Genomic DNA, 12,669 nt, shown 5'->3' with positions numbered 1-12,669 from the left:
GGTTACTATATTTAGTATTATTTTTTAAAGTTTATATTTAATATACTTACAGGATCCAGTCTAGGGAATAGCTTAGAAGAAAGCTTTAATTTTTAATCTCTTATTTTATCTTCAGCATTTATTGATGCTGATTCAGTGAAATAACAGAAAAGCTAAGGGGCACTCTTGTTGGCCTGTGCTTTGGGCATCCATTGGTTTTAATCTGTCCTTGACTAAAAGATTTTAGTTGAAAACTTTCAAGATAGGAGGGAGATCCCAGCATGGCTGGCTGAGGAATTCTGGGAGTTGAAGTCCACAAGTCTTAAAGGTTGCCAAGGTTGGACACCCCTGTCTTTAGGTTCAGGAGCTACTGAGCAATGAAGACAAACTGATTCTTGAAAAATGTGAGCATGATTTTTAATTCAGTATCTAATGAAACCTAAGTTGCTCTATCATTCATTTCAGTGGTGGGTTGCTACCAGTTCGCCCCGGATCGAGTGAACTGGTAGTGGCGGCACCAGGAGGCTCCGCCTACCTGCCCAGTCGCTTCTGCGCATGCACAGAAGTGTTGCGCGTTCACACACACACACACACACACACACACACACAGACAGACACAAGCAAACAGGTAGCAAACTAAATTGAAATGCATTACTGATTCATTTCTAATATCTAAGAGGCTGCCACATAGAAGAGGGGGTTGATCTATTCTCCAAACCACCAGAAGGCAGAACAGGAAGCAATAGATGGAAACTAATCAAAGACAGACTCAACCTAGAAATAAGGAGAAATTTTCTGACAGTTAGAACAATTAATCAGTGGAACAAATTGTCTCAAGAAGTTGTGGATGCTCCCACACTGGAGGTTTTTAAAGAAGAGATTGGACAATCATTTGTCTGAAATGGTATAAGGTTTCCTGCCTGAGCAGAGGGTTGGACTAGAAGACCTCCAAGGTCCCTTCCAACTTAGTTATTCTGTTTCAAGTCCATGTCTGTGTTTCCCTGCTGAAACAGAGTTGATTTGGCTAGTGGGCATAATATAGCAGGTGGAACATCGCCAGTTTTCATTTGGCTCATTATTCCTCCCCAAATGCTAATCTGGTTTTCTGTCTTATTTTCTGCAGACCATCCTGGTGGGAGACAGCGGAGTGGGGAAGACGTCACTGTTGGTCCAGTTTGACCAGGGCAAATTCATCCCTGGCTCTTTCTCTGCGACTGTCGGCATTGGATTTACCGTAAGGACCACTAGGGTGCTGCATCTGTTGGTTGACTCTGGAAGTCTTGGTGTTTGGCTTCTGATACAAGAACTCAGCAGACGGTCATAGTAAATACGGCCAAGCAGACAGATCTAGAGAAAAAACTAGTATGACAAATAATGTGGTAATGTGATAAATGTGTTATGTTGGAATTTAGGGTATCTCCGCAGTAGGGATGGCTAGGGGTTCTTTTTGGCTGGGGGTTGAGTTCCTTCAAGTCTTGACTCCTGGTGACTACCTGGACAAGTCCCTGTAATTGATTTGACAAGATGTTCAGAAGTGGTTTGCCTTTGTCTGCTTCCTAGGACTGAGAGAGAACTACTAATTTTCTAGCCTGGTGCCTTAAACCCTACACCAAACTGGCTTTAGGATGTAATTAATGTAGGCAAGTGTACAGGTAATCCTCGATTTACAATCACAATTGAGCCCAACATTCATGTTGCTAAGTGAAACATTTGTTAAGTGAATTTTGCCCCCATGTTATGACTTTTCTTATGACGGTTTAGCGTATCACTGCAGTTGTTAAGTTAGTAACATGATTGTTAAGTGAATCTGACTTGCTCATTGACTTTGCTTGCACGAAGGTCGCAAAAAGTGATCACATGATCCCAGGACACTTGTAAGCATCATAAATGTGAACCTGTTGCCAAGCGTCCAAATTCTGATCACGTGACCATGTAATCAGGTCATGTGTGAAAAATCAGGTCATGTGTGAAAAATCAGGTCATGTGTGAAAAATAGCAAGAGCAAGAGCACTTAGACTTATATACCGTTTCACAGTGCTTAACAGCTCTCCCTAAGCAGTTTACAGAGTCAGTATATTGCCCCCAACAATTCGGGTCCTCATTTTACCCACCTCGGAAAAATGGAAGGCTGAGTCAACCTTGAACTGGTGGGATTTGGACTGCCAAATTGCAGGCAGCCGGCAGGCAGGTGAAGTAGCCTGCAGTACTGCACTCTAACCACTGTGCCACTGCGGCTCATAAGTCGCTTTTTCCAGTTCTGTTGTAACTTTGAATGATCACTAAATGAATGTTTGTAAGTTGAAGACTACCTATATTACATGTCTTCCGGGGAATGTGATGGGTATGGATGGTCATGAAAGACTCATTTATCAGGAGACAAATTGTAATCTTAGGCCTTGCCAGGATGGTTTTATCTCTGTAACTTACTCTGAACTGTTTTTATTTTCTAAGGAATTAACATAAGACAAGGAAAAGAATAGGTTGTAGGTTGCAATTTTGCCTTGCAATATTTTTCATTTTTTAAACCTAAAGTAACAATAGCCTGGTCTTCCATTACATCCTAGTAAAATGTTTCAAATTAAGAAAGCTGATTCTCAGTCAACCAAATAGATGAGTATAGCAGATAAAAGTATTATTTTCTTTGTTCCCATCAATCACCCTCCTCAAGGAAACCCTCTGTGCTCCCTCTGCTAGTTTCCTTCTTTTCCTTTTAATTTATTTTACTTTCTTCTCACTTTTATTACAATGTAATAGAATGCCATGTCCTGTTTTACCAGAGAAGTCCTCTTAAGTGCCTTGGGAAGCTGATGAAGTTGCCTGTCAGACTGGGCAGTGATCTTATTGGATTGATGCGATTTCCAGACTGAGAGGCTGACCCTTTGGAAGATGCAACTTAGAACAAAAATGAAACTCTTAGGGGAATCTATTCCCAAATCAGCCTCAGCTCGTATAATAAGAGATGAGGTTGGAGGAGAGAAAAAGAGGAAGGGGTACCTACAGGGGCAGGTTTCAAAATGCATCACTACCGGTTCACTCGTGGGTGTGCGTGCACGCATGTGACACTTCTGCGCATACACAGAAGTGACTGAGTGGGTGGGCAGAGCTGCAGCCGCTGCTACTACCAGTTTGCTTGATCTGGGGCGAACCAGTAGCAACCCATCACTGGATACCTATTTTCATACAGAAAGGAGAACTGTTTTGCAGTGTTTCTCAATCTTGGCAGCATGAAGACGTGTGGAAATCTCTAACTCCCGGCACTGCGTCAATGTGTGTCCATGTTATTATTTGGTATCACTACAGAAGTGATATGCCACTATCATATTTTTGTTTTCAACTTCCCAAAGAAGCATAGATTTCCTGGTGGCCTCCTGTCCAAGTCCTTATCAAGTGTAACCCTGCATTTTGAAAGCAGTCAAAATTGGCTCTATTTTACCACAAACATAGTGGCATATTTGGGATAGGCGAAATCTAGACCAGGGATGTCAACCTTGCATCATCACGTGCCATATCAGGACATTTTCCCCCTTCGCTAATCCGGGCGGGGGGGGCGGAGCCAGCACATGACGCATCCGGCCCGCAGGCCACAAGTTTGACACCCCTGATCTAGACTGATTTAGGTCTCTTTCCCATCTAAGTATTTTTGCATTTCTGTACCCTCAATGTTTTCCTAAACCTCCTGATGATATCTCATAGGAAGACAGTACCACTGTAAATATCTAAACATACAAACTGTGAGCACAGGATCACAATTGGTACACTCTGTACTGCAGTACTGTGTGTATATATAGAAAACACAACATTGATTCTAAGGAGGAGCTTTAAAGTGCAACATCACCCCCTAGTGGCAGTTAGGAGGCAATTTTAGTTAAGCATTTTTTTTTCTTTCTAAGACTGGCAAAATTGTTAGTTGTGAGATTATTACAAAAAGGAAATGTTGATTCTTTTTTTAAAAAAAAAATACAGTCAAAATTGTGGAATAGGTGAAGCAGATAAATAATTGACATACACAGTTGTCAATTGTCAACTGGAAGGGAAACAACCTTTCCTTACTTGTAAAAATTAAGAAATACGAAATACGAACAAACAAACAAAAACTGCAAATCTTCTCACAAAGACCACACAAGTCCTGACAGGCTGCTCTATAGACAAAAGTGATACGAAATTTTGTCAAGCTCTTAACCAAAAGAAAACCATTTGGATTAACATGCAAATGTCATCAAGGAGTTATCATAGAAGGGGCAACTTCAGGCATTAGATCCAACTTTCTTCTTCTCGATGCAGGAATCCAAATATAAGCCTTTCAGACAGATGGGTGTCTAGCAGGGGTGGGTTCCACTTGCCTTTACTACCGGTTCGCTTTGCTCGCGCGTGCTTCTGCGCATGCGCAGATCACCCACGATGACGTTATGGCGGGTGGGCAGAGCCTCCCACCAGTTTTACTACCGGTTCTATAGAATTGGACAGAACCGGGAGCAACCCACTACTGGTGTCTAGTCTCCACCTAACTCTTCCCATGAAGGGCAGTCCACCACTTCTTTCAATAGCTGATTTCATTGCTTTTTGCCCCTGTCATTCAACTGAAGTATGCCTTCTTGATAGCTTGATACCATATTTTTTTCTACATTTTGGAATTATGAAAAAACAAATCTGAATGTGTGCATATATACTATACCAGAGTATGTATATAGACTTGTATGACATCTCTTCAAGGTCCGGAGGTCTCCCCTCCCTCTGCTGTCTCTTCTACACAATCCCAGTTACTTCCATCTCTCTTCGTAGAATTTTTAAGAGTTTTTAATCCCTGGATCTTTCTAGTTGCTGTTACCTCTCACTCTTAACAAATTTGTTTCAGTATGTTTAAATCCTTCTTAAAATTTGATGCAAGTGGAATCTTGCCAGTACAGAATATATTGACTCTACTGCGTTGTTTCCTATGATTTGGAGACTATATTTCTATTGATGCAACCTAAGATTGCATTTTCTTTTGCAACTACATTGCACTGCCATATTCACTTTGCAACCAATTATTATTATTTCAAGATCTTTTCCATTACTACCATTACCGTGCCTGGTATCCACAAGTTATTCTCATACACGCAATTTCTGTTTCTTACATGAAGAACTTTGCATGTGAATGTATTAAACTTCGTTATTTCTGTTCCATGTCTCTAATTTAAGATGGTTTATTAGCTGTCCTGCCCAATTTTATTTTGTCTGCAAATTTTTCCACTCCCTCCATCAAATTATTAAGAAAAATGTTGAAGAGTGCAGAACCCAAGACTGAAATAATTATTTTTGTTAAGGAATGGGGGAAGGGAGAGTTCATGGGGGTTGGGGACCCCAGTCCGTTGACTGGCACTGGGCCGCAGCATGAGAGAAACCAGGCTGCACAAACAAGCAAAGCACCATCCATGGGCTGCAGGCTACAGGCAGCCCACAAAGCCATGTCCCTTCTGGTCTGTAAAAAACTTTTCTCCACATAACAGCCCCTGGTGCCCAAAAGGTTGGGGGCTACTGATTTAAACCATATCTCTTTGGGAAAATAAGGTATATGATCTCCAATTTGCTGATGAGGAGTCCATTCAATCGTGTCCAATTTTATGGGCCAGCTCTTTTCACATTCTCCAGTCTTATACTGCTTCTTTCAGTTGCTGCATTCCTTTCCACACTTCTTATCTTCACTTGCACTTCCTTTCTCTATCTTGAACCAATCAGCAACTCCATATGGTGTTCGCACAGTGGCTCCCTGATTTACGTATAGTAACTGCACCAATTTGACCAAATTCGTTGATACCCCCAGGTTAACTTCTCACAATCAACACAATCGATAAAAGCAGATGTAGATGTTCTTTTGTTATTTTAAAAGCAAATGTGCAATATTATCCCAAGTGCAATGTCCCTTCATCAAGGCAGTTTGAACATCTGGCAATTCCCTTTCAATGGATAGCACCAGATGTTGTTGTACAATCTCAAGGACAATCTTGCTAGTGTGAATAATGAGGGCAATGATACAGTAATTAGAGCAATATTTTGACTCGGCCTTTTTTTGGCCAGTGATCATTTTGTCAGTGGTTTACTCTCTGAGCTTGTTTTGTTGCCAGACCAGGTAATATCATCAGAGGGATTTTCTTGTCCTATTCCTCTTTAGCTTATATATGTCTTGTGTGCCAGTGTGGTCAGTTGGTTGTGTGATTGGTTGTTTGTTTGGAGCTGTAATTAAACTCAGAGAAGCTGATTGGTTCTCTTGCTGATTGGTTGTTCAAATGGTCCAGTTTCTTATATATTCATGTGCTAATGAAATGTTCAGGAACTAAATGGAAACAAGCTCGGAGAGCAAACCACTGCCAAAATCTAAAACCTGAGCTACAAGTATTTTCTATTATTTCAGAACACTGATCGTTTCCATTCCTGTGGGCATGTGTTCATTTTCCAAGTTTTCTGGCACAAAGCTGGGATGGTACAAGCCTTAACAATTCTGCAGGAATTATATTAATATGTTGTCCTGTTCATCCAGCATAGCCATTACATATAGTGGCTGTGGTGACAGAGGGTTTTCTCTAAATCCGTATAGAAGTTATCAGCTTAGGAAAGGCTAGTTTTGGTCACCACGATATGAAATTCTATAAAGAGCGCAGAGAAGAGCAACAAAGATGATTAGGGGGCTGAGGGCTAAAACATATGAAGAACAGTTGCTGGAATCAGGTACGTCTAGTCTAGTGAAAAGAAGGACTAGGAGTGACATGATAGCAGTGTTCCAATATCTGAGGGGTTGCCACAAAGAAAAGGGAATTAAGTTACTCTCCATAGCACCTGAAGGCAGAGCAAGAAACAATGGATGCAAACTAATCAAGGAGAGAAGCAACCTAGGAATAAGGATAAATTTCCTGACAGTGAGAACAATTAATCAATGGAATGGCTTGCCTCCAGACATTGTGGGTGCTCCAACACTGGAAATTTTAAAGAAGAGATTGGACAACCATTTGTCTGAAATGGTATAGGGCAGGGGTCCCCAATCCCCAGGTTGTGGCCCACTACTGGGTCGTGGCCTATTCGTAACAAGGCTGCACAAGCACATGCACACGCAGCTCAACTTATGCAAGTCAAGCAGGGCCCTATTTCCTCCCCCCTCCTCCCGCTGGGCCACCAAGCCACAAAGGCAGTGGTGGGTTGCCCCCGGTTCGCACCGGTTCTATAGAACAGGTAAATAAAACCGGCAGGAGGCTCTGCCCACTGACCCCGATGTCATCAGAATGCTTCTGCTCATACACGTGGCCCCATTGCAAACCGGTAGTAAAGGTAAGTAGAACCCACCCCTGCACAAAGGTTGGGAACCAGGGATGGGTTCTACTTACCTTTACTACCGGTTAGCAACGGGGCCACGCGTGCGCTCTTCTGCGCATGCGCAGAAGCATTCTGACGACTTCAGAATGCAGAGAGTTGGACTAGAAGATCTCAAAGGTCTCTCTTCCAACTCTGTTATTCTGTTATACTATTCCTAATTAACGAACACTAATATTAACCAAAATCCCTAGCAGAGCCATATGGAAGCAGGCATTTCAAAATTAACACCAGAGGAAAATAGGTTGATATTCTGAGTACTGGGCTTGTTTAGAACAGATTACGTGTTGCTTCTTTGCTGTGGGGTTTTTTTTGGGGGGGTGTATGTGTGGAGATTCCAGAAATTATCAGGCCTGAGAACTTAAGGGCAAAATTACCTGTATGCGGTAGGTGGGTAGGGAGACTCATTGGCACCAGCAACAATTGGCTGTGTATTTTTCTCCGGATAGAATGTTCATTTGTGTACGTGCCTGTCTGCAACTCCTAATCAATCATCCATCTAGGAGGAGGAGATCTTCAGCAGGGGGAAAGGTGTTGCCATAAGTTTAAAAAGACTCCTGTGGGAAAACCCAGCTTTGTGTTTACCTCTTCTTATCCTTTTAAATGAGGGAAAAAGAAACAAGGCAAAGGATATCTCTGGATCAAGGAAGGCTGTAGATAAGTAAAAGTATTCAAGTGGCAGGTTGTTTAGGAGAAAATTTACTTTGGAATGAATGAAAGATTGTAGACTTTGCTGTGGCCAGAGGCAAGAGCTGTGGTAGTAAATCTTAAATTTGAAAGGAGATGGTTCTTTTTGTTTTTTGTTTTGCTGTGCTGGCTCTCCTTCATTGCCTAAGAAACTGAACTGTTTGAACCAGGAAGTTCTTCATTCCAAGTCTTTTTCATTCATCTTAGAGAAGCCATTAAATAAGATCAGCCTATTACTTCTCTTATATCTACTGTAGACCAGTGGTGGTTCCTCCCGGTTCGGTCCGGTTCGGCAGAGCCGGTAGCGGTGACGATATGACGTCACCGAACCGGTTCTCCCCCCCGCCCTCCCATCCCCCCACCCACGTTATTCTTACCTTTTATTTGGTCCCACCCCCAATCTATTGCTGCCTCCTGAGTCCCAGCTGATGACTAGAGGGAAAAAAACTGTTTAAACTCTTGCCGCGGGGCTTCAAAGGACCGTCCTACAGCTGATCAGTGTTAAAAGCAAACAAATGAGTCGGGTCGTAAGTCCGAGGACTGGTCGTAAGTGCAAGGACGTTCCAGAAATGACTCTGACCAGCTAGCCATGCCCACCTAGTCACATGACCTCCAAGCCACACCCACAAAATAAGCCACACCCACAGAACCGGTAGTAAAAAAATTTAGAATCCACCCCTGCTGTAGACATAAAACCACATTGCTTCTCACAGTGGTTGCAAGGATTATTGAAATAACGTATTTCATGTATAGCTCTTTGAATATAGGGATTTTGTTTTATTTTGAGGAAAAAAGCTTCTTCCCTTCCATTTAATGGCGCCTTATGCAGAAGCTGAATTTAGGTTGAGGTTTTAGAGCACTCTAAATGAGTTTATGAGGATCTTGAATAATCTTCTACTATGAGAGGAACTTTCCTTTTAGCTGACAAGGGTAGGCTTTGGAGTAAGATGTTTCTGGGTATGCTACCCACAAATTCTAAAAATGCATTCCAGTGAACCTTCAAGAGATAAACCAAATAAGCAATAAGGAAAAAATAATCGGAAGAAAGTTGAGAAGACTATCTTGGGCATGCTCCTGTGATTTGCATTGGGAAAGAAACGAAAACAAAATAAAATAAACTCACAGCTTCGTTTTTTGTGGAATCATTAAGTTCCTACACAGTTATCCAGAACTCCATTCATTCTGTTCTTATTCCACATGACAGTCAATGAATCACATGCAAAGCTCTAGAAAAGGTTGCCTTCTAGATCAGGTGTCCACACTCCTGGATCTGCAGACCGGTACCAGTCCGCAACCCATTGGGAACTGGGTTGCAAAGGCAGCTGGCAAGCATACGAACCTCCATTTGAGCAAACGACAGGCATGTGCAAAACTATCCACTCCTCCCCCCTCCCGCCGCTGCCAGTCCACGGGGTTGGAAAGGTTGGGGACTGGTGTCCTAGATTTTAACTCCAGTTGCCTTAATTCCCAGCCCAGATAGATGGTTCTTGATGTCTTTGGATTTCAACTCTCATAATATGTAGCCAGTTGAAGTCCAATTACACCAAGAGTGCCATTTGGGAGAAGTCTGGAGTTCTGCACTTATTTGGAGGGCAAAGGGGTTCATGTGAATGGGAGACTTTGATGGTCCACAGAGGTGTGGAACAGTGGTGGGTTTCAAAAATTTTTACTACCGGTTCTGTGGGTGTGGCTTGGTGGGCGTGGCATGGCTTGATGGGCATGGCTTGGTGGGCATGGCAGGGGAAGGATACTGTAAAATCTCCATTTCCACCCCACTCCAGGGGAAGGATACTGTAAAATCTCCATTACCTCCCCAATCCAGGGGAAGGTTACTGCAAAATCCCCATTTCCTTCCAATCAGCTAGGACTCGGGAGGCAGAGAATAGATGGGGGCGGGGCCAGTCAGAATTTCTACTACCGGTTCGCCGAACTACTCAAAATTTCCGCTACTGGTTCTCCAGAACTGGTCAGAACCTGCTGAAACCCACCTCTGGTGTGGAAGACAAAGAGAATTGGGTGGTTCCAAGACTTCATCTATTTACTTGCTAATGATTTGTGGTGTTCTTCTAGCTTCACTTGATTATTGTGTGACAATATAAATCCTGGCTTCATTATTGTTATATTGGCACAGTGATGGTTGGTTGATACCATAAATCACCAGGGGTGAGAAAAATGGCTCATGCAACCTATTCTCTTGGCAGCAGTGCACAGTTTCCATTCTTATGCTTCAACTTGGGTCTTTTGATGATTGATGATGTTGATGATTTGACAGGATATTAAAATAAATAGATCTTGCTATATTTCAAGCATATAAATGGTGTTTACTATCTTTCCCTGTGTCATCTTTCTGGATTTATGTACCATGGGGTTGAAATTCTGTAATTTCATGAACTCCAAATCAGAGACACCGTCAGACTCATAAGAAGCACACCCAGATGAACTAACTCTTATTTTATTGTCAGGTTACCTTAACAGTATTATTATACAAGTCTAAAAATTCATTTCTCCTCTGTCCCTTTTACAGTCCAAGAAATAAGGGAGGTCTCTTCTGAGATGTTTGCCACTGGCAAAATCTTTTTGTGGGCTAAGCTTATCTCTTATCTGCTCTCCTGTCTCCCAAGATCATTCCCACAAGCACACAATCTTTGGAGATTAGTGAACACATTTGGAATTCCTGAGAGTTGTAGGCATTCTCACAAAAGGATCAACATAAGCATCAGTAGAGGAAGAACTAAGAAGCCTATCTGTTTACAAAACAATTGTAGATCACAGAGCACATGTTTAGTGACCAAACCTAAGGTGACCAGATTTTAACACTGGTAAAGAGGGACATTGTGGGCGTGGCTTATTTTGTGGGCGTGGCTAGCTGGTCATGTGACTGGGTGGGCGTGGCTAGCTGGTCATGTGACCGGGTGGCCATGGCTATGTGTATAGGGTAAGGTGAACAGATTTTAACATTGGTAAGAGGGACACCATTGTGGGCGTGGCTTATTGTGTGGGCGTGGCTTAGAGGCCATGTGACTGGGTGGGCGTGGCTAGCTGGTCATGTGACCGGGTGGCCATGGCTATGTGTATAGGGACTACTCAGAGGGCTGGAAAGTCATTTCTGACAGGTCCTCACACTTTTGACTGGTCCTCACACTTATGACCATCCTCACATTTATGCCCGTGCAGCATTCTTAACAACCATGTCACTCATTTCACAACTGCTTCTCTTCACCATGGTGATAAGATAGGGCAAAAATGTAAAATGTGAGGACAGTCGTAAGTTCGAGGACTGGTCAAAAGTGCGAGGACCAGTCAAAAATAACTTTTTCAGCCCTCTGAGTAGTCCATATCCACAAAAGGACTAACCAGAGGGCTGAAAAAAGTCATTTCTGACAGGTCCTCACACTTTTGACTGGTCCTCACACTTATGACCATCCTCTCATTTATGCCCGTGCAGCATTCTTAACAACCATGTCACTCATTTCACAACTGCTTCTCTTCACCATGATGACAAGATAGGGCAAAAATGTAAAATGTGAGGACAGTCGTAAGTTCGAGGACTGGTCAAAAGTGCGAGGACCAGTCAAAAATAACTTTTTCAGCCCTCTGAGTAGTCCATATGCACAAAAGGACTAACCAGAGGGCTGAAAAAAGTCATTTCTGACAGGTCCTCGCACTTTTGACTGGTCCTCACACTTATGACCATCCTCACATTTATGCCCGTGCAGCATTCTTAACAACCATGTCACTCATTTCACAACTGCTTCTCTTCACCATGGTGATAAGATAGGGAAAAAAACATAAAATGTGAGGACAGTCGTAAGTTCGAGGACTGGTCAAAAGTGCGAGGACCAGTCAAAAATAACTTTTTCAGCCCTCTGAGTAGTCCATATGCACAAAAGGACTAACCAGAGGGCTGAAAAAAGTCATTTCTGACAGGTCCTCACACTTTTGACTGGTCCTCACACTTATGACCATCCTCACATTTATGCCCGTGCAGCATTCTTAACAACCATGTCACTCATTTCACAACAGCTTCTCTTCACCATGATGACAAGATAGGGCAAAAATGTAAAATGTGAGGACAGTCGTAAGTTCGAGGACTGGTCAAAAGTGCGAGGACCAGTCAAAAATAACTTTTTCAGCCCTCTGAGTAGTCCATATGCATAAAAGGATACAGTAATTGAGAGGGATGAAGGAAGGGAAGGGAAATTAGAGTAGGAGTGACGGTTAAGAGAGGGAGGAAGAGAGGAGGAGAAGGAGAAAGGAAGAGGAAGTAGGGAGGAGAAGAAGAGGGGGGGAAGAGAAAGTAAGAAGGAAAGAAAAGAGAGTGGTGGTAGGTTTGAGGAGAAAGATTGCTGTACAATAAAAAAGATGAAAGGGAAGAAAGCCAACCCCAAACAAATATAAAGATATTAAGATAAAGAATGAATTGTTAAACTTTAAAGAATAAAAGAGAACAAATATGAATAAATAGCAATAATTAGAAACACACATACATACAATGTATTTTCTTTGAACAGAATATTTGGCTGGTTCACAAATTTAAACAGTGTTTAGTCATTTCAATTAAATTTACAATTTCTATATTTCCTTTTTGCCATATTTATTCCTCATCTATTTTTTTAAAAAAACAATATTACCCTTCATCCTCATCTCTAATCTTAATCAAATTCA

At 42.2% G+C, this 12,669-nt stretch overlaps 1 protein-coding gene across 1 annotated transcript in view; it reads left to right on the top strand.

Moving 5' to 3' along the window:
- The window catches only part of RAB37 (RAB37, member RAS oncogene family), a 104,915-nt gene that overhangs the window by 56,878 nt on the left and 35,368 nt on the right, over positions 1-12,669 (top strand). Inside the window, exon 2 of the mRNA XM_070934644.1 lies at positions 1,103-1,213. Within this exon, the coding sequence (XP_070790745.1) occupies positions 1,103-1,213 (111 nt within the window). The remainder of the gene's footprint in view (positions 1-1,102; positions 1,214-12,669) is intronic.

This window comes from Pituophis catenifer, unplaced genomic scaffold (genome assembly GCF_029215685.1).
Source record: "Pituophis catenifer annectens isolate HBS135680 unplaced genomic scaffold, rPitCat1.0.hap2 SCAF_2, whole genome shotgun sequence".
Lineage (NCBI taxonomy): Eukaryota > Metazoa > Chordata > Lepidosauria > Squamata > Colubridae > Pituophis > Pituophis catenifer.
The sequence above is the reverse complement of the archived record's forward strand: the minus strand, read 5'-3'. Positions and strand labels throughout refer to the sequence as shown.